Source organism: Rhinolophus hipposideros, assembly GCF_964194185.1.
Source record: "Rhinolophus hipposideros genome assembly, chromosome: 24".
Classification (NCBI taxonomy): domain Eukaryota; kingdom Metazoa; phylum Chordata; class Mammalia; order Chiroptera; family Rhinolophidae; genus Rhinolophus; species Rhinolophus hipposideros.
The window spans coordinates 22,759,870-22,779,009 of record NC_138070.1 but is presented as its reverse complement, the minus strand read 5'-3'; the positions used below and the strand labels follow the sequence as shown (position 1 = coordinate 22,779,009).

The window sequence follows — 19,140 nt, the reverse complement described above, 5'->3', positions numbered from 1 at the left end:
TGCAAGTGTGACGTCAGCAGTGAAAAAGCAACAAGCTGGGTAGTAAAAGCGAAAGTACTTTGATACAAATAGTGCAAAGACAAATGCGGCCCGCCCATGACTATTTCTGATATGCCTTGTGACCTCGGCCCCTCTGGACCTACTGTCCCTTCGGAAAAGAGGGGTGCCTGAGCTGGCTCTTGGCCCTCTCCCTTAAGAGTTTACAGCAGGGTGGAAGGAGCCACCGTTTGAAGTCTCTTGGTACCCTTTTTGTTTTTCTGTTTCTCTGTGCCTTTTGTTGGCCTGCGGTAGCTGAGCACTGACAGCTTTTCTCTGAGAGCCGGATTGCAGAGGAGGCTGCATCGGGCAGATTGGCCTCAGCATGGTGGCCTGGGAGGGAGAGGGGGTGGGAACGGGGAATCACATGGCTTGACTTCATCTGGAACTAAACTGCTTCCTGTGTTTACTTTTAGGACGAATACCTCTCTCTGGTCGCCAGGCTCATTATCCATTTTCGAGACATTCGTAAGTAACATTTTACATTTCTGGGTGGTTGTGATAGCTGTGGGAGGCCGGCCCTGTCGTGTGGTGGTGACCTCCTTGGCCACAGTTCTTGAGTCAGAATGTCTGTGTAAAAGCTCCTGTTTTCTTGGACTTTCTTCATTACTTTGCATTTGATTCCATATTTCCCATCTTTCCAGAGTCTCGGCCTCAAAAATGCTGATTTTGGCATAATGGAAATGTTAGCCTTGAAGTAGTTTCAACCGGACTCTGTTTTTGCTGGTCCGTTTAATCTTTTTTTAAACGGACTGTTGCTTTTATCTGTAGGCAGGTCTTAAATAAGCAGTTTACCCTGGAACAGAAACTTCCTTCCCCAATAGTTGATTTTATTGACCCATGGAGGCCTGACCTAAATGTGTGTTTCTGTCGGGCTGGAAGCTTCTGAGGCCAATTTCTAAATCCTGCCTCTCGCTCCTGCTGTGTCACCCAGCCCCTTCCACATTCCGAAACGGCTCCTCGGATTCCCAGGGTCCTTTCTGGTCCTGTCAGCCAAGCCCAGCAGTAGCCATGGCTCTTCAGAAGTGACTGGCATTGCATCCCAGGGTCAGGGTTCTGGTGGTCTCTCGTGTTACGTAGAAACATGGAGACACTGAGTGTTCCTGGATGGCTCCAGTCTCTAAAGGAAACTGGGACTGCCCAGCACTCTGCTTTCAGCCACCTGGCGCCTCCTGCCTGCCTGCAGTTGTGTGACGTCGGGAGATGGGCTTTTTTTTGACGCGGCCTGTCCTTGGAGTGGGCACTTGGCAAGTCCAGTTGCTGCTCCCCTGTGGTTGTAGAGGCAGCTACAGCCTCAGTTGTCAGTAATGCCGGGCTAAGGGAGAACCCCAGAGCCTTCCTGTGGCCAGCTTCTTTCCACACTTTTTACCAGAATGGCCAGATTTCATTTTCTTCTCCATGTTTGAGGAGGTCCTGTGGAGTATAGAACAGGAGATGGGACTAGGAGCCGGGGAATGAGCAGCCTGGATGTACTGCCCTGGTTTGTCCTGACAAGGGGCTTGGTTGTTGGGGCTGGGCTGGCCTGTTGGCGAGGTGGCCCTGGCATGGTGGCACACACAGCACTGTGGGCTACGGTGTCCGCAGCCATCTCACCGGCTCCTCAGGAGACGATGGAACTGGTGCAGCAGTTTCCCACCTGGTGCTGGGCCAGCTAGATCTGGCTTCGAGCCAGTCTTGGCCAGCCTCAGTTTCCTCAACTAGAAAATGGAGACACTGCCTCATCAGAGTAGGCTGAAAATGGCGGTGCCGTGGAATTCTCAGCACCATTCTGGGCCCATTGTGGATCCCTATAACTTTCTTGTTTGTTGCTCAGGGCCCAGGCTGAGACTGTGGACCTAGGAAGGAAGGAGAGCTAGAGTAGGCCCAGAGTGAGTGAGTCTCTGTCTGGGGGCCGTTCTCTGAAGCCCCATGTTGACCATGGGGCGGTGCTGTACCCTCTTCCCCCAGGTCCCCTTGTGCGCCAGCGCTGCCAGGAATGGGGTGGGGAGAGAGAGAAGGACATGAGTGCATGTATACACTCACTCACTCACTCTCCGAGGTATGTTTTGACGAGTTTCTAGGCAGGGTCAGCTCAGTTTTTAGCAAATGATCTCTGGGGCAAATGCCTGTAAAACTGACTTACTGTGGAAATATGTGGTTATATAAAACTTTGTTTACTCATTTTTTTTTTTTTTAAATATAGATAACAAGAAATCTCAAGCTTCCGTTAGTGGTAAGACTTTTTCCTTTTTGAACTCACATTTTTCCCAACCTTGGCTCTGGGGTGGCAGGAATGAGTTTGTGAATCCTGCATGTGCCTGGGGTTAAGCTGTTACCAGAGGAGAAAGTTCACAGAGAGAGGACCTCGGGCCAGCCGTGAGAACTGCAGCTGTGCCCCACCGCCCTATCCTTCCTCTTCCCGGCAGACTGTGCTGTCAGATGGTACTGCCCCATCATATTTCACTTAGATACTGGTTTTGCCCAGCAAAAAGATGATAAAAGCTCATGTGATTGTTGAGACATTATCTAAAATCTTTAGCTCTCTCGGAGAGAACTATTATGGTATGTATATTTAGTATAATAATGTGTCGTAGTAGTTTTCAGAGAATAACTGTGAATTCACTTTCTTAAGTTGTGGGCTTATACAGCAGCAGGGGCAGGGGCCGCCAGCTACCCTGAAGGGCCAGTTTGTCCCTCAACATGAGGATCCTGACACAGGCCAGACTAGGAGTGTGGCACATGCCCGCTGCCCAGTAAGGCTCACGGTCCAAAAGCAGTAACAAACACACCTGGTGTTCTGCCCCCTGGGCTGTCACGGGCAGTTGGGCTGGGGTTTGAGAGGCTTCCAGGATCCTGGCCTCTCACCCTTTGGGGATTTGAGGGAGGCCAGCCTGGAGGCGGCAGGAAACGTGTGCTCCACGAGGCCTCACAGCCTTCAGAGCCACGCCTGATTCCGTGGGTGCTTTCCTGAGACGCAGTGCTCTTGTGTTCCCACAGACCCTATGAACGCGCTACAGAGCCTGACTGGCGGACCTGCCGCAGGAGCAGCTGGAATTGGCATGCCTTCTCGGGGCCCAGGACAGGCCCTGGGCGGGATGGGCGGCCTTGGCGCCATGGGGCAGCCAATGCCCCTCTCTGGGCAGCCACCCCCAGGCCCCTCAGGGATGGCTCCCCACGGCATGGCTGTTGTGTCTACGGCAGCTCCACAGAGTGAGTACCACGCTTCCGAGACTCTGACACATTCTCTCAAGACAACATGGATTTTATTCCTTTGCTTAAGATGGTATCAAGAAAAGCATGGGGAAGCTCCGACAAGCTCTGTCTTTTTATCTTTGTTGGAAAGGAAAGGCTCCAAGCCTTTTCTGGGCTACCAGAAGGGTTAAGTGACACTGAGGCCCTCCTCCTACCCCTGGGCAGGAGTAAGGACACCGAGGAGGTTGGGGTGGCCTGGGGCTCCATCCTGGGGATTGTGTTTTGCAGCCGAATAGAAACAGTTATGTCTCAGGGTGTTCTTGGCCACAAATAGATGCTGTCAGTGCCTCATGCCCCCCTGACTACCTTGATCTCAGGATCCATCCCTTCTGTGCTGCCCTGGCCCTCTTTGTACTTCTCTGCAGGACAAAGTCCCTCGTGCTCTCCACTCCGCTGCCCCTGCCAGATGCTGGCTGCAGCACAGGGCTCCCTTTTCTTTCCAGGACCCGTCTTGATGGACCTTTAATTTTCATAAACTTTTATTCAGTACTTGGAATGTGCTTCAGGACTTTTTTTCCCTTTATACAACATTTCATTTTTGAAATACTTTGCATCACAGGAAATTGCAGAATAATAGCAGAGTTCCCGTCTGCCGCCCTTCACCCAGCTTCCCCAATGATAATATCTTAGTACGTCATCACAACTGAGAAAGGAACATTGGGACAATACTGTCAACTCAGGTAGACTATTCAGACGTCACCAGTTTTTACATGCATTCTTGTGGATACACTTAAGTGTGTGTAGTTCTGTGCGATTTTTATCATGTGAGTAACCAGGACCACAGTCAGCATGCAAAACTATTCCATCACGACCAATAAGCTATTATACAATCTCTTCATAATCACACTCCTCCTCCAATGCTGAGCCCTGGCGATCGCCGATCTGTTCTGTCTCGCTCATTGTGTCACTTTGCAGACGGTCTCATCAGTGGGATAATACGATGTCCGACTCTTTGAGGTTGGCCCTCAAAGGACATTTGAGTTTCCAGTTTGGGGCGGTTCTAGATAAAGCTGCTGTGAATACTCGTGTACGGGTTGTGGTGTTTTGTTCTCTTTTTGTCATGTATCTCTCACAGTAACCTTATGAAGAGCACAGTGTCACTGCTGCTGCTTTGCCCATGGGGCAGCCATGGCCCAGAGCTGGGGTCAAACCCAGGCTGCCTGACCCAAGCACCCTGTTCTCTGTGGGGTTTACTGTATAAGTAACCCCTTGCTCTTCTCAGAGGCCGCATGCGTCCTCATTCCCACCCACTCCTGTGCTGGAACCACCCATTCCCCGCCATCCCCTTCCTTCTCCAGTCTTCATTCTCTTCTCCTTACTCACATCTGGCCGTATCTGACTGCTCGCATTTCACTCAGTTCTTCATCTTGAGCTCCTGTGTCCTCTTTTGTCTTATCAGCGCACCGGACACACACAGACAGCTTATGGAAGAACGCACAGAGGTGCCGGCCCTGGCTTTTTACATTATATTCTGGTATACCGGTTGAATTTCTTTTCTCACAAACTTAACATTTTATAATAAAAAACAGTTTTAAAGTATGAGTTTAGAATGCTCCCATGATTTGTCTTGTAGTCTCACTCCTAAGCCTTTATTTGTCGGAAGTTCAGTGGCAAAGCTTTGGTATCCTGCCCGCACCCTCCCCAGTCTGACCTTGACCCACATCCTGTTTTCAGCTTCTGAGGGACCTGGTCTTCTGTGTGGCAGGCACTAGGGGAAGCTTGAAGTGGGTTCTCGACTTTCATACCTCCTGCTGCCTCTATCAGAGACCCTTCCTCCCGGGTTTTGACCTCTTGCCTGCCTGGTCTACCTGAAGTAGGTGTCGGGCATTTCCTATCCCTTTCTGACACTTCCTCCAAGTGCCACTGTGTGGTTAAGGCTAAGTCAGGTCTTAATCCAGTGACCTTCGAGAACAGGGTCTGGGTCAGAGGTGTTACCAGGGCTCTCAAAGGGCAGTCCAGGGCACGCTGTGACAGTGTCCAGGTGACCTGGGTTAGTCATAGGAAGCACAGACGCTGACTGGATGAGGCTGTGGGCTGGGGTATGGGATTGAAGTAAGACCTACTTTTTACTCTGTACATTTTTGTTATGCAATGAATTTTATAGTATGCGCGTATAAAACCAACTTTGAAAAATAAGTCCTATTTTTGACTGACAGACTAGGTGCTGAGGAACCCTCCTTCTGGATAACTAGGTCTGGGTGAAGGGTTAAACAAACTGAGGTTGCTGTGCCATGGGTACTACTTGGCAGTAAAAAGGAGACAGCTGTTGGCATATACATGACAATCTAGATGATACTAGGAGTTGTGCTGAATGAGGAAAGCTGATCATACGGTATGGTCCCACTTGAATAACATTTTTGAAATGACAACATTTCAGAAGTGGAGACACCTTATTGGTTGCCAGGGGTGGAGGCGTAGGGTTGCTGACGGGGGTGGCTCCGCTCGGTACCCTGTGGTGTTGCAACTAGTCAGTGTCTTGACTGTGGTAGTAGCGGAATTACTCAGATGAGAAAAAGTGTGTAGAATTTAATATTCACACCCGCACAAATGAGTACACATTCTGGTTGTGGTGTTACAATTTTGCAAAATGATACCAAAATCAGTGGAAACTGGGCAAAGTGTACAAAGAATCTCTCTATTATTTTTTTCCCCCAAAATAAAAAATAACAGCTTTGTTAGGTTATAATTCACATCCCATACAGTTCACTCATTTAATTTGTAATGTTCAATGGTTTTTAGTATATTCAGAGTTGTACAACCATCACCACAATGAATTTTAGCACATTTTTATTACCACAAGAAACTGTACCACAGGAAAGCTTGTAAATGGTTGTTCATATCAGCATTACTCACAGTAGCCAAAAAGTGGAAACAACCCAAGTGTCCATAGCTGATGAATGGATAAACAAAATATGGGAAAGCGATATAGTGGAATATTGTTTGGCAATAAAAAGAAGTGAAATATTGATCATGCTACAACATGGGAGAACCTTGTAAATGTTATGCTAAGCGGAAGACCATATATTGTGAGACTCCGCTGAATTGAAATGTCTAGCACAGGCAAATCCATAGAGACAGAAAGTAGATTAGTTCCCTAGAGGCCGGGCCTCTTGGCCATCCAGAAGACCTAGCCCTTTCCTTTTCTATTATTATAGAATAATTCATAACAGTAAGTTCTATAGTCAACACAAATGCTGCTCCCATCACATCATTCAGTCCAGAGGCCGGCGGGGCAGCAGGCTGTCGTACCACCCTCCCTGTCTGCCCAGCACGGGGGCTCTGGGCCTTTGCTTGTTGCTTCCTCGCTGCGCCCCTGGGCCTGACTCCTGGGTCTGCTCTCCAGCCCAGCTGCAGCTCCAGCAGGTGGCGCTGCAGCAGCAACAGCAGCAGCAGCAGCAACAGCAACAGCAGCAGCAACAGCAGCAGCAGCAACAGTTCCAGCAGCAGCAGGTGGCGCTGCAGCAACAGCAGCAGCAGTTCCAGGCCCAGCAGAATGCCATGCAGCAGCAGTTCCAGGCAGTGGTGCAGCAGCAGCAGCAGCAGCAGCTCCAGCAGCAGCAACAGCAGCAGCAGCAGCAGCACCTGATTAAATTGCATCATCAAAACCAGCAACAGGTACCAGATGCCCTTGTTTCTGCACTTGGCCTCCCTCCTGTGGCCCTTGAGCCCCAGGCACGTGCCAGCACTCAAGCTGCATGTAGGGGCCCAGAGCCAGCAGCATATCCTCCTGACGCCTAGTGCCTCCGCTTCCTCCTGCATGGGCTTCCCGCAGAGCCTGGGACACGGAGAAGAAGGAGGCCCTGACTTGTTAGGAGGGCGTGATCGTGTGAGGAGGGCCTCTGCCAGGCATGGGTGTCACGCTGCAGGCCTGTTGTGTGCTGGGGGCTGGCTCAATGGAGGCTTCTGGGTACAAGTGATTCGTGTAAGAATTAACTGAAGCGAGAAGTGAGAAGAACACTCCAAGATGCGGGAATGCTTGAGCCGTGCCATTTCTTTTGAAGGCCTGCATGCCTTCTGTTTTTCTCTGAGTCGTATCTGGACGCATCCCTAATCAACCTCCATCTAGTGTCCTGCAGGAGAAGGGCAATATCATATTAGAAGCTCTGCTTCTAAGAAAATGATTTCTTCCTCCCATGGTTTATAGTCAGCATCCAGATGTGTTAAGCGTCTCTCATCAGGTCTGCTCTTGGTGGAGGGAGGGAATCCCTGAGGAGACCTCTCCACTGTCCCACCTCCTCCGGGCCTTGGCTTGCTGCTTCCTTTTCCCAGTGGCCACCCTGCTGGATCTTGGAGTCCCCTCTCAGAGTCGACAGTGAACCTTCAGTCCCACTTCTCCTCTTCCTCCTGAAACACGCATTGGCCATCGTCCTGAGCTCACATGGTATACCACTGTAGGGACCAAGCGGGCGTCGCCGGAGAGGCCTTAGAGATCGAGTCACCTGAGCGTTTATCCCAGCTTCTGTGGGGCTGCTAAGCCCTCCCAGTATTTCCCTTGAACCTTCTTTCATCTTTCAGGTCTCGGGGTGGACCAGTGTTGGGTGGCCAGGGCGCAGGCACGCTTTCAGTGTGTTCTCGGTGTCCTCCTGTGGAAAGTGCTCCCGTAGGAGAGCAGCCTGGGCAGGCTTCCTGCGGGCACGGCTGGCGTAAGGCCCAGACCCGGCGGGGTGACTGAGTGTGGCTTCTTCTGCCCCTAGATACAGCAGCAGCAGCAGCAGCTTCAGCGGATCGCACAGCTGCATCTGCAGCAGCAACAGCAGCAGCAGGCTTTGCAGGCGCAGCCGCCCATCCAGCAGCCGCCCATGCAGCAGCCACAGCCTCCGCCCTCCCAGGCGCTGCCCCAGCAGCTGCAGCAGCTGCATCACCCGCAGCACCACCAGCCCCAGCCCCAGCCCCAGCCGCCACAAGTTGCTCAGAACCAACCATCTCAGCTCCCGCCACAGTCACAGACCCAGCCTTTGGTGTCGCAGGCTCCAGCCCTCCCTGGACAGATGCTATATGCCCAAACGCACCTGAAACTTGTGAGTATCCACGCCTTGTGCTGGGCCTCTGTTCTCCCCTGGTGTCGCATGCAGCTGGTGGCCATCAGCAGTTTCGCTGGCTCCTCGGCTGTAGATAGCATGTTCTCTCTTTAAGCATTGGGACCCATGCAGGCCTCCACATCCAGCTAAGCAAGGGGTACATTCCAGGAGCTGCTGCACCCTGCACGGGGTCACCCCTGCTGCTGGGGTAGCAGTTTGTCTTTCAAGCAGCAAGACTGTGGATGATTAGACGTCAGCATGCATATTCTCACTGAGGGAGAACGTGCCACCTCCGTTGAGTGTCCACGGTATTTGCTAGCTGCTCAGAGTTCAGTTCTGAGCAAAGACCCCTGTCGTTACCATATTTCTGAGGATTGTTAATATAAAATCTTACTTTCAGTCTCATGCATCTCTGCACAAAGCAAATCAGTCAGCGGCATTTACACAGAGGACACTATTGTCACCACGCCGGGTAGCTGCGTCAAGGGGCCGTTTTAATTCTTTTGGCTCCCTCCCTTGGTTTTCGCGGCCTTTCCTATTTGCGAGTCACTGAGTGGAGAGGGGCTAGGCCACGTCTGTACTGTGTGGCAGGTGAACAGGAGGCCCACGGGCAGGCTGCTTGAGGACGGTTGTGTGGAGCAGGTATGGGCACACCTGTCACCTGGAGCCAGCCTGCTGCTGGCTGGCCAGCCGCCCACTCTCAGCGTGCTCGGCCCAGAGACTGAGCAGGCTGGCCTGTGCGCTCGGCCTTTGGAGCCGTAGCTTTGCTTGTAGCAGTAGCTGGTGGTGGTGGCTGTATGGTGACGTCCCCGCGGGAGGGCTACCCTTCTCATCAGAGTTGGGAAGGTGGGGCTGGTCTCTGCCAACTCAGAGCCAGACTGATGTGGGACATTTTTGATGAGCTATAGGAGAAGGGACAACCACTAAGGCGACATCATAGCCAGTGAAGTTATAACGGGACCATCCCTCTCGCAAGAAAAACTTCGAGATTCAAAGCTCACACAGAAATAGTGGGTGCGCTGCCATCTTCCCTGGGTGGCTCCAAATTGCGTTCTCCCTTCCTCCCTCAGGTCCGAGCACCGATGGTGGTGCAGCAGCCCCAGGTGCAGCCCCAGGTGCAGCCCCAGGTACAGCAGCAGACCGCGGTGCCGACAGCTCAGGGCCCCCAGATAGTGGGTTCCGGAGTCCAGGTAAGGGCCACTGGAGCTGAGGGCGTCTGTAGTCACCAGCAGGTGTGTGTCCACCTGTGCTGCATGGAGCTGGATTTGTGGCGTTCTGTGGTGAGGGTCGTGGTTGGGTCAGGGGCCGGGCTGGTGAAGCACAGGGCTCTTCCCCGGCCGGCGCTCTGCGAGACAAGGTCTCCCTGGGGTGGCCCTGGGGTGGCCAGCTCTGCTCTGTCATATCTCGTCTCCCAGCTGCGCAGTGCATGTGTCCCTCCCACCTGTCCTCTGATGTCCTTCATCAGTCTTCTTTCCTTTTTCTGACCACACATTAAAGAAGGGAGTGTCACAGGCTCAGCTCTAGGTATAGGGCTGGCGGGGGACAGTAGCTCTCTAGCACCTGGGAAGAGCATGAGACCAGCGGCAGCATCTGGCTCCAGCGGACAGCGCAGGCTTGTGCCGCGGGCTCCTGCCGGGCTGGCTTCTGGTGCTCAGCCCCTTGCTGGGAAGTGTGGCTGAGGCCCTCTGCTCCCACCCTCTGTGAACTGGATGTCGCTGGGATGGAGGAGGGCTTGCCCTGCCTTTCCTAATAGCAGCCAGATCCTCGCTGGTGTCGGGGTGGGAGATTTGGCCCTGTGACTTCTCCACATGGCCCCCTCGCCAGTGCGGAGGTGGGGAGATGTCCATTCTGGGGCCTCACTTCTTCCTGTCTGCACCCGGAGGTGGGAATGCTGATCGTCTTGGCTCAGAAGCGACTGTTGGCTTGAGACAGAGCACATGTGCTAGTTGCTCTGCCCCCGGTGCGACCCGGCTCCCTCCCACTCATTCCCTGCGAGCGTGGCCGGCTCCCTGTCTGGTACAGGGCTGCGTGTTGAGGATTTCTAGGATGCAGTGTGTTCCTTTAGTGTCGGTGACATTTCACTGTGGGGGAGGCTCAGAAAGGGTCCTTCCTGTCCCAGCCGCATTGCTGGAGTCCATGAGAAGCGACCTCAGGAGAAACATGCCGATGGAGGGGCCTGAGGTATTCAGTTGCAGTTGAGCCAGCCTAGCAGCCTCCACGGTCACTGCACCAAGTGACCTGGTCCCGGGCTGCCCCATGTCACCAGCTTGCCCAGACATGGTCTCGTGCAGAACACACCATGGACTTCATACCTGTAGCGGGGAGGGGGCTGTGTGGTAAGGTTGGCGTCCATCTCTGCCGCCACCACTGTGTATCCCGGGCTGGTCCTCAGGCTTCCTAGGGCTCCCTCCTCTTGGTGTCTTATGCAGAGAAGGAGGTGCTGCCACCTTCACGGGCCCACTGCCCTTGCCACTTTGTGTCCTTCCCTCCCCTGTTCTAATCACTCTTCCAAAAGTGGGCGCAGCTGTGTGCGCTCAGTACCCTGCACTGAGCCCATGCACGGTGCAGCTCTTCCCAGCAGCTACTCCACCCTTTGCTTCTGCTGGACGTCCCAGTCCAGCCATCGTGGGAACTTGGCCCTGGGCTCAGTCACCTCTGGAGTCACTTTGATTTGTAACCTTCTTTGCCTCCCAGTGGAGAGTGAGGGCTGCTGGCCAGCAGAGTTAAGGGGACGACCTGTCCCTCTTTCCAGGCGGGGACTCTGGTAACTGGGGAGGACGAAGGGCCCACCACTTGTGTATTTTTGGGTGGGCTTGGATTTACAAGGAGAGCGCTTCAGGTGTTCTTAGGAGCGATGTCCACCCCACTCCCGTGTGTCAGAGACCAGTGGTCAGGCAGACAGGAGAGGCCTCACTCTGCGCAGCGTGGCCTGTGCTGGGATTCCTTCTGCTGGCAGCAGAGGGAATGTTCTTGAAGCCCAGGCATGCAGAGTGCACATTTGTGCTGTGCCTCTCGGCCCAGATGTAGCACCTCTCGGTCCTCTGCCTTTGGTCTGCTGGTTCATCTCTGGGCTCCCAGCAGGCAGTACCATTTCACAGAGACCAGTTTGCGGGCCTTGCTGCATTCTTCTAGCAGCAGTGGGGCCCCTGGGGTGCACCAAACCCTCCTTGGGGATCTCTGGATTCACAGCCTGCCTTTGCAACCTGGGTTGGCGCAGTGGACAAGACTAAGCTAGAGGTACTCTGACCCAAAAACTTAAAAAAATACGTGTTGACTATAGAAGCTGGAAAGGTGAGAGAAGTATATATAAGGGAAATACTTCAGAGTGGGAAAAACAGTTTGGCATCTTTTCTCCAGTTTTCACAGTCGATCGAGGTCATAAGAGGCACACAGGACTGTGTGTGTGGCTTCTTTTCCTGGTCGTATTACAGTAGAAGTAAATGTTCTCCTGTAATTAAAATTTCTCAGCATTGTTTTATGTGTAGTACTCCTCTTATGAATGTATCCCGCTGTCCTTAATTCCTGTCCTGTTCTTGGATTTTGAGGTTATTTCCAGTTTTTTGCTGTTAACCAGGGATGCGTGTCCTGATGTATGGCTGGGTTTTGGATTGTTTTCTGATACTTCCCAGGAGTGAGTCACTGGGTCACTGTGAGGCCCTCAGATGGTATCAGCCAGTCATCTGCCAGGAGTTTAAAGATGCAGGATAGGACTCCTGTGTGGTACCCATGCATTTGACATTAGGACACAGTGGGGACAGGCGCTGATTCTGTGAAAGAAGTGCTGGGATTCGCAGGCCTGAGCTGGCAGCCCTCTGTGCCTGGTCTCTCAAGTCTTACCCCCTCAGAGCAGAAAAAGGTGCCTTGTCAAACGCTCGGCAGTGCTGTGTCCGGCCACAGGGCTGTCACCCAGGGGCTGAGATTGTGGTTGTGGTATTCCAAGAAAATCGGTGTGCCCTGTTCTGGATGTGTCTGGCTCTCAAGTTTGACGTTACTCATGCAGGTGAGAGAGCCGACATCATGGTCACCTCAGTAGGATTTACTAGGGCGCAGTAGGATAGCTGCACCAACTTCTCTTTCTCCCCTAAATTTTATTATATCTGTGACTGCAGATAAAACTGGAACCGAATGTGTCTCCATTTCCAAACAGTCCCTATGCTTTTGTGTTTTAACATTCTATTCTTTTAGTGTATGGAAACCTAACTATAATTCTCAAGTTACAAAGAATTATCATCAAAGGCCCTTCCCTGATGCGCCGTGCTGCGTGGATCCCTCTCCCTTCCGGGCCCTCCTGCCCTGGGTTCTTGTAGGAGCCAGGCCCACAGCCTTTGGGATGGAGCTTGAATTCCTTTCTGGGTGGATGTGTGTTGGGAGGTAGAGAAATGTAGCCACTCGGGAGAATGATTTGCTGGGTGTTCGCTGCCCGGCTCATCTGATCCAGTAAACACTACTGCTGTGTTTTCATTAGAATTTGTGGTTAAAAGAAAATGAGCTTTCCCTCCCAGGAGTTCTCAGTTCTCTGAGGAAACCAGTCTGTAGCAAATTAGATTTAAGCTTTTCATTCCTTATTCTTTTTGTTTCTTCCTGGAAAAAATTTGCATCTTTCTCATACCACTTGACTTCCTTCCAGACCTTTCTCTCTCTGGAAGGAGCACTGCTGAGTGGCCACTGGGATCAGATGAGCTCCTCCACTGTGCAGCACTGGTTGTGAATGGAAACTGTTCACTGTTACCCCCACCCCCGACCACAGGCTGATTGCTGAACCCAGGAGAGAGTTGCTTTCAGCCCCACCCTGGGTGCGGGAAGTGGGCCTTTGGGGGAGGAGGTGTGTTTCCCCAAGGATTCCTGTCCTCACACCCCCACCAACGTCCCGTTTTGTGTCCGATGGGCTGGTGAGTGGTGGACTCTTCAGGACCGTGCTCGCATTTTGGTAGATACCAGAATGGCTTCCTCACCACCCACCCCCAGCTAGTCCTTCTGTTAGAGTCGCTACAGGAACTAACGCTCCCCAGCCCTGCCCGAGGGCTGCCCCATTCTTGCAGCCGTTGGGAGGTTCAGGTTGGAATCTGCTACTGCTTGTGACACTCCCGGCTTGCATTGTCTGCTGCATGCGACCCGTGGGTGTGAGAGTGGGTGGGACATGCTTGTGATGCCAGAGGTTTCAGTGCAAGCCAGGCCTTGACCCACACCAGTGCCGCCTTGATGCTTCCAGAAGTATATGTTCATGAGGAGAGTGGTCCCAGCACATGCTGGAATTCTGGAGTCATCATGTATGGGAAAGACCTGACCCATGTCCTCACGAGTGCAAGGCTTCAGGCAGAATCCCAGGCTTCCCTTGCCCACCTCCCCTTGATCTCAGTTGTAAAGCAGTTCCCCAGGAGAGACTCAAAGGCCTGGAAGAGGAGGATGGTTTGAGTTTAGGCCCTCCAGGCGTTTTCGTCGGGCAGTGAACTACTGGGAAGGAAAGGTGCTATGAGCCAGCTTACCTAGGTTCTTCCTCTGTCTTAATGATGTCTTAACTTATCCTCGTCGCCAGCTTTGGTGGAGTGTAGTCTCTCAGAGTCTGTCCCAGGAGCCTGGTCTCCCAGAAACACCACACCAGATCTTGAGGTCTGGCCTTGAAGGCTCTGTGGGCGTGTCAGAAGATCAGAGGTTTGTTGAAGAAGTGCGGCCAACAGAATAGAAAGTTCTGCAGGCTGCATTCTTGGCAGTTCCTCACAAGATGTGATGCAAAATTACAGTGAATGTTTAAATAAAAAAAAATTATTACAGTAAAAGACACATTGCCATTAATCCCCCTCAAAATACTCCCTCTCGCTTCGAACACACTTATCCCATCGTTCCTGCCACTTTCTGAAGCAGTTCTAGAAGTCCTCTTTCGTGAGTGTCTTTAGTTGCGCTGTCATGGCTGCCTTGATGTCCTGAATCAATTCAAAACGTTTACCTTTCATGGTCATTTTTACTTCGGGGAAGAGCCAGAGGTTGCACGGTGCTAGGTCTGGTGAATAAGGCGGATGAGGACACACCATAATGTTTTGATTTGACAGAAATTGCCATGTACCAGAAGTGATGTGTGACAAGGAGCCTTTCTGTTGTGATCACAAAATGCAGTGAATGCTGCTGCCAAGTGCCATGCAATGGAAAGGCAGGGACCTTCAATACGGGAAGCGGCACATCAAACCTCAGTAACAGTGTGTGACAAGTTTCAGCTTGTTGGGTGCAGTCAGTTGGGTGTGAGCTATGGTTGAGAGAAGGTGCGTTTTAAAACGTGCTGTAAATCATCCTCCATCATGTGTGACACTCCATGTCACACATCGCTTCTGGTACATGACAATTTCTGTCAAATAAAAACATTACGGTGTGTCCTCATCTGCCTTATTCACCGGATCTGGCACCGTGCGACTTCTGGCTCTTCCCCAAAGTCAAAATGATTCAGGACATCGAGGCAGCCACGACAGTGCAACTAAAGACACTCATGAAAGGGGACTTCCAGAACTGCTTCAGAAAGTGGCGAGAACGATGGGATAAGTGTGTTCGAAGCGAGGGCGGGTACTTTGAGAAGGATTAATGACAATGTGTCTTTTACTGTAATACAGTTTTTTTATTTAAACATTCACCATATTGTTTGACCCCACCTCGTAGATTCCCGATGTGTAGATGAGCCTCAGTGCTGTGGGCTTGACCCCCTCCCAGGCTGCCCCTAGTCCCGTGGGCACTGCTTGTCCTGGAGGCTGCACACCCCTCTCCACTTGCCTGTGCACTGCGTTTCTTTGTTGCGATCACCTTGTCTGTTGTCCCTCTGTCCTCAAGATGATCGCCGCAGCCTTGGCCCAAGGCGGGATGCAAGTAAGAGCCCGGTTCCCGCCCACCACCGCCGTGTCTGCCGTCCCGTCAAGCTCCATCCCTTTGGGCGGACAGCCCTCAGCACAGGTATTTACGGGGTGGCGCCCAGGGCCCCCGGGAAGCTCGGGGTCCTCTGAGCGCCTTTGTGAGGTCACTAATCTTGGTGACTTCCTTCACAGTGGCTCTCAGAGTGCCTAACCAAGCTTACATGAGGCCACACCCAGCTTGTGTCTCTTGAGGGGATGTGAGTAAAATATCTGGGCTTGTTTTCATTTTAATATTTTGGATAGTTGACGTTTCCATTTTCTGGAGAAGGTGGGAACAAAATACCTTTTAAAATTTTTAGCATTTTTACATAGTAATGCTGCTGTCATTTTCATGGTAAAATAAAACAGAAGCTAAGCAAATAGTTTGGCTTTCTAGGGCTATGCTGTCTAATGCTATAGTTATTAGCCATACATGGCTATTTACATTTAAATTAATTAAAGTTAAATCGAACTGAAAATCCAGTTCCTCAAGTTGCATTTAGTTGAAATTAAATTCTATTTCAAGTGCCTAGTAGCCCCAGGGGGAAGCTAGTAACTCATACTGGACAGCACAGACTGTCTCACAAGTCAGTCTGCGGGGGTGAGAAGTTCTGTTGGACCATGCTGTTCTACAGTTTACTGTGCAGAGTGTAGAACTTGTTATCCACACCCCCCTTTCTAGGTAGATAGACTTGTGTGAACATTACACTTTTTCAAGGATATGAATTTCTGCTTCTCTATTATATTACGAAATTTGGAATTCTTCTTTGGTGTATTCATTTGTTTAACAAATAGTCATGTGCGTTCTGTGGGCCAGGCACTGGACTAAGATTTAGAGAATAAAATGGAGGTGAGGTTCACTTATCTTACAGGTTTTCTGTTTTAGTGGGTTTGTTGTGAAAGCCTCAGATTTGCCAAAACTTCAAAATTCATTTTCTGTTGTAAGGGAGATGCATCTATAACCCTAGCAGATAGTAGCCCCTGCCCTTCCCCCACGTTTCCAAAGTTCAACACTCCCCCCAACCCCATACACATGGCCAGACACGCTGTGCGCATTCGGTTCCCATAGAGCTGGTTCCAGAATTGGTGTGCAGCTGCTTTTGTGTCAGTGCTTTTCTAATCTAGTCCCTTCTGAGAAAAGATAGCTTATTCCAGAAATGTGTCGTTAAAACGTAGCCAGGAGTCGCCCCTGCTGTCCCAACAAGGGTCCCACCTGAACTCTCAGCAGCTGGCACCTGTGGACCTCGGCACGTCCATATGGCGCGTCATGTGGCCACTGTCTGCCCCAGCCCCCTGCACGTACCCCTCATTGGGAAGCGCTTTCTGCAGGTGCCTGTCTGGTTTGTTCCTTCCTTTGGCAACAAACTGGGTCCAGGAAAACAGGCTTCCATCTGCCCTTCTTGAAACAGGGCTCCCTGTCTCCACCTCTCTTCCAATCCCTGTTCCTGGGATGTGTCCCATGACTGCATCTTCGTGCTGTGCCTGGGAGTCTTCACAGACCTGAATGACAGTGACCAAGCAGGATTCTGTGCCGGGCACATGCAGGACACGGTGCCCAGTATGGGAGTCCAGAGGCGACATGGGTTTCTGTCCCAATGCTCCCTTGGTGGGTGTAAGCAGGTGGCACCACAGTGGGGACTCATAGTCCACTTTGCTCTGGAGAGTGACTCCTGGGGACATATCATGTCCAGGGGTCCAGGCACTCAGGGCAGTTCGAGGGATCTCCGACAGGTGCACGTGGTCCCAAGAGGGCTGGAGTGCGTGGTGCCACTAGCCTCTCCTGTGGTTTCTTTGAAGCACGAGGCTCCCAGACCAGCCTTACTGCCCTGTGGCCCCTCCACCTTCCTGCCTCTGGTTGCTTCCCCTTTGCATGCTCTCTGCCTCCACCCTGCCTTCCATCCTGCTTCCTGCAGACCTCCGTTCCACTTGTCCTTGCTCCCCCAAGAAGCAGAGGGCACCGAGGTACCTGCACTCCCCTGCTAGCCATGTGACCTTGAGCAAGTCACTTCCTTCTGAGCTCCCATTTCCTGTCCGTGATGTGCAGGTCACTGTGTTTGGGGCCCTTGGCAGGCTCCCTCCCTGGGAGGTGCAGCCTCCGTGTCCCGTGGCTTTGTGAGTAGTAGCATGACAGACACACCCATGCCCGTGGCAGAATGTGCCAGAGAGGTGAAAGACAGAGCTGGAGCATAGTTCTCCCTGATGGGCTCATCACAGAACGGAGGGAGCAGAGCCATCTTGTTCTCTTCAGTCCAGAGGCTGGCCGGACCCGACATGAACCTGAAGACCAGGGCTTAGCGTCTCGTTAGCTGCTTCTTTAGGCCACTTCTTTCTTGATGCGGGCCTTTGGGTGGCTGCTTCCCATCCCAGGTGTGTCATTGGTGACGGGGATTCAGGAGCCCTGGGCTGCCTGGCACTGATGCCCCGAGAGGTGTCCTGAAGGCCTGTGAGGGGGAATGTTTGTTGCCAACGGGAACTGCATTTTTCCAGAGGGGCTGTCAGATGCAGAGATCTGGATTGGATGTCGGAGGCCAAGCGGTTTCTCTTAGCAGCCTTGTGAGTGGTGGCCCCAGTGGCCAGTGGGGTCGGGCCTAGGGCTGGACCCGAGAGGTGGGCTTGCGGAAGCGGCAGAGGCCCGAGCTGCTCTCCTCAGCCTGGGCAGGCTGGTCTTCAGTGTCTTAGGCCCTTTGTCGCGTGCCTGGGGGAGCTGTGCGCGTTCAGTAGCTCCGGGGACCCCAAAAGCAGAGAGGGTAGACAGACTATTTCCCTGTGGTCTGAGTGCTGAGGGTGCCTCTTAAAACACAGCTTCAGACGTTCAGGTGGGAAGTGAACTGTGAAGTGACCTGCCCACTGCAGTGGCCTCATGCCAACAGGTGCCACTCCTTCAGAGAAGCACCAGCTTTAGGCTACAGACAAGAGCTGAACACGTTCTAGAAGGGACAGCTGCTTGAACAGAGGCTAAGTCACCTCTCTGGGGCAGGCGGGGGTCGGGGTGAGGAGTGAGGCCCGGGTGGTCAGGGACCCAGGTGAGGAGGTTTGACCTGCGAACAGGAAGAGGGCGAGGCAAGAGGCAGCTGCAAGGTTTACAGGACAGAGAGTGGCAGCAGGTTGGGGTCAGGGAAAAGGGCACGGCGGGCAGGTGACGAGCAGGGCTTTACAGGAAGGCTGCCCATGCCTGACTGGCTGGCTGGGCCCAGAGTGGGGCCCCAGGGCCTTTGCTTCGCCTCCTTGGCACCATATGTGGTTCTATGTGGACTTTTCTGAGGCGAGCTGTTCACCTTCCTAGTCCTGGGAGTTGAGTAGATTCTAGAACATAGTTTCCAGTGCAGAGGCCATGAGGCCCCAGGACTCAGTGCACCTAGGTACCGTGAAGGTGTGTTCTGCACAGGGGAAAGCTGCTGCACTTGATTCAGCTCAGCAAACTAAGCCGCTCCAGGCCCATTCGTGCCCTTGCTGATGTCAGTGTGAGACACTCGGAACCATTTTGCTCCCTTGAGCTCGCTCACTCCAGCTTCTCCATTCCTGGCTCAGGGCCTGGTCACAAAGGGTGGGAACAGCCCATCCCAGTCGGGTTTGGTGCCTCTCTGACCCAGCCATGTTAGAGGTGTCTGATGTGGTCTCTCCGGCCCCTGCAGCCCCGCTCCGGCCCGCACACTCCGTGGGCGGGGAAGGACGTTTCCCCTCAGGAGTTTGTCCAGGCAGTACGGGGGAAGGGCAGAGCCTTGCGCCCGCCCCTGCCCGGCCAGTGGAGTAAGCAGCGAGGAGGGTGGCACCCTGTTTTCCTTGGCTCCTCCCTGATATGAACACTGGAAAGCAGCAGCCCAGCGCCATGCACAGGGCGTGTGGGAGAGAGGTGGAAGGGGTGGCCCCAGATGGCGTTGGTGTCCAGCGTGCCCTGGGAGTCAGACTGTAGAACCGGACGGTCCCGGAGGTGGGGGTGTGAGCTAGGCTCCAGGAAGCAGCCTCTGAGGGGGTGCTCAGCCTGCAGGGGG

General features: G+C 52.8%; 1 protein-coding gene across 3 annotated transcripts in view; it reads left to right on the top strand.

Moving 5' to 3' along the window:
• The window catches only part of MED15 (mediator complex subunit 15), a 59,974-nt gene that overhangs the window by 34,732 nt on the left and 6,102 nt on the right, over positions 1-19,140 (top strand). For 2 of the 3 annotated variants that reach the window (XM_081037671.1, XM_081037673.1), the window contains exons 3-9: positions 453-504; positions 2,219-2,248; positions 3,013-3,225; positions 6,611-6,882; positions 7,962-8,285; positions 9,356-9,475; positions 15,093-15,212. In XM_081037671.1, the coding sequence (XP_080893797.1) occupies positions 453-504; positions 2,219-2,248; positions 3,013-3,225; positions 6,611-6,882; positions 7,962-8,285; positions 9,356-9,475; positions 15,093-15,212 (1,131 nt within the window). The remainder of the gene's footprint in view (positions 1-452; positions 505-2,218; positions 2,249-3,012; positions 3,226-6,610; positions 6,883-7,961; positions 8,286-9,355; positions 9,476-15,092; positions 15,213-19,140) is intronic. The other variant, XM_081037672.1, reaches the window with a different exon arrangement.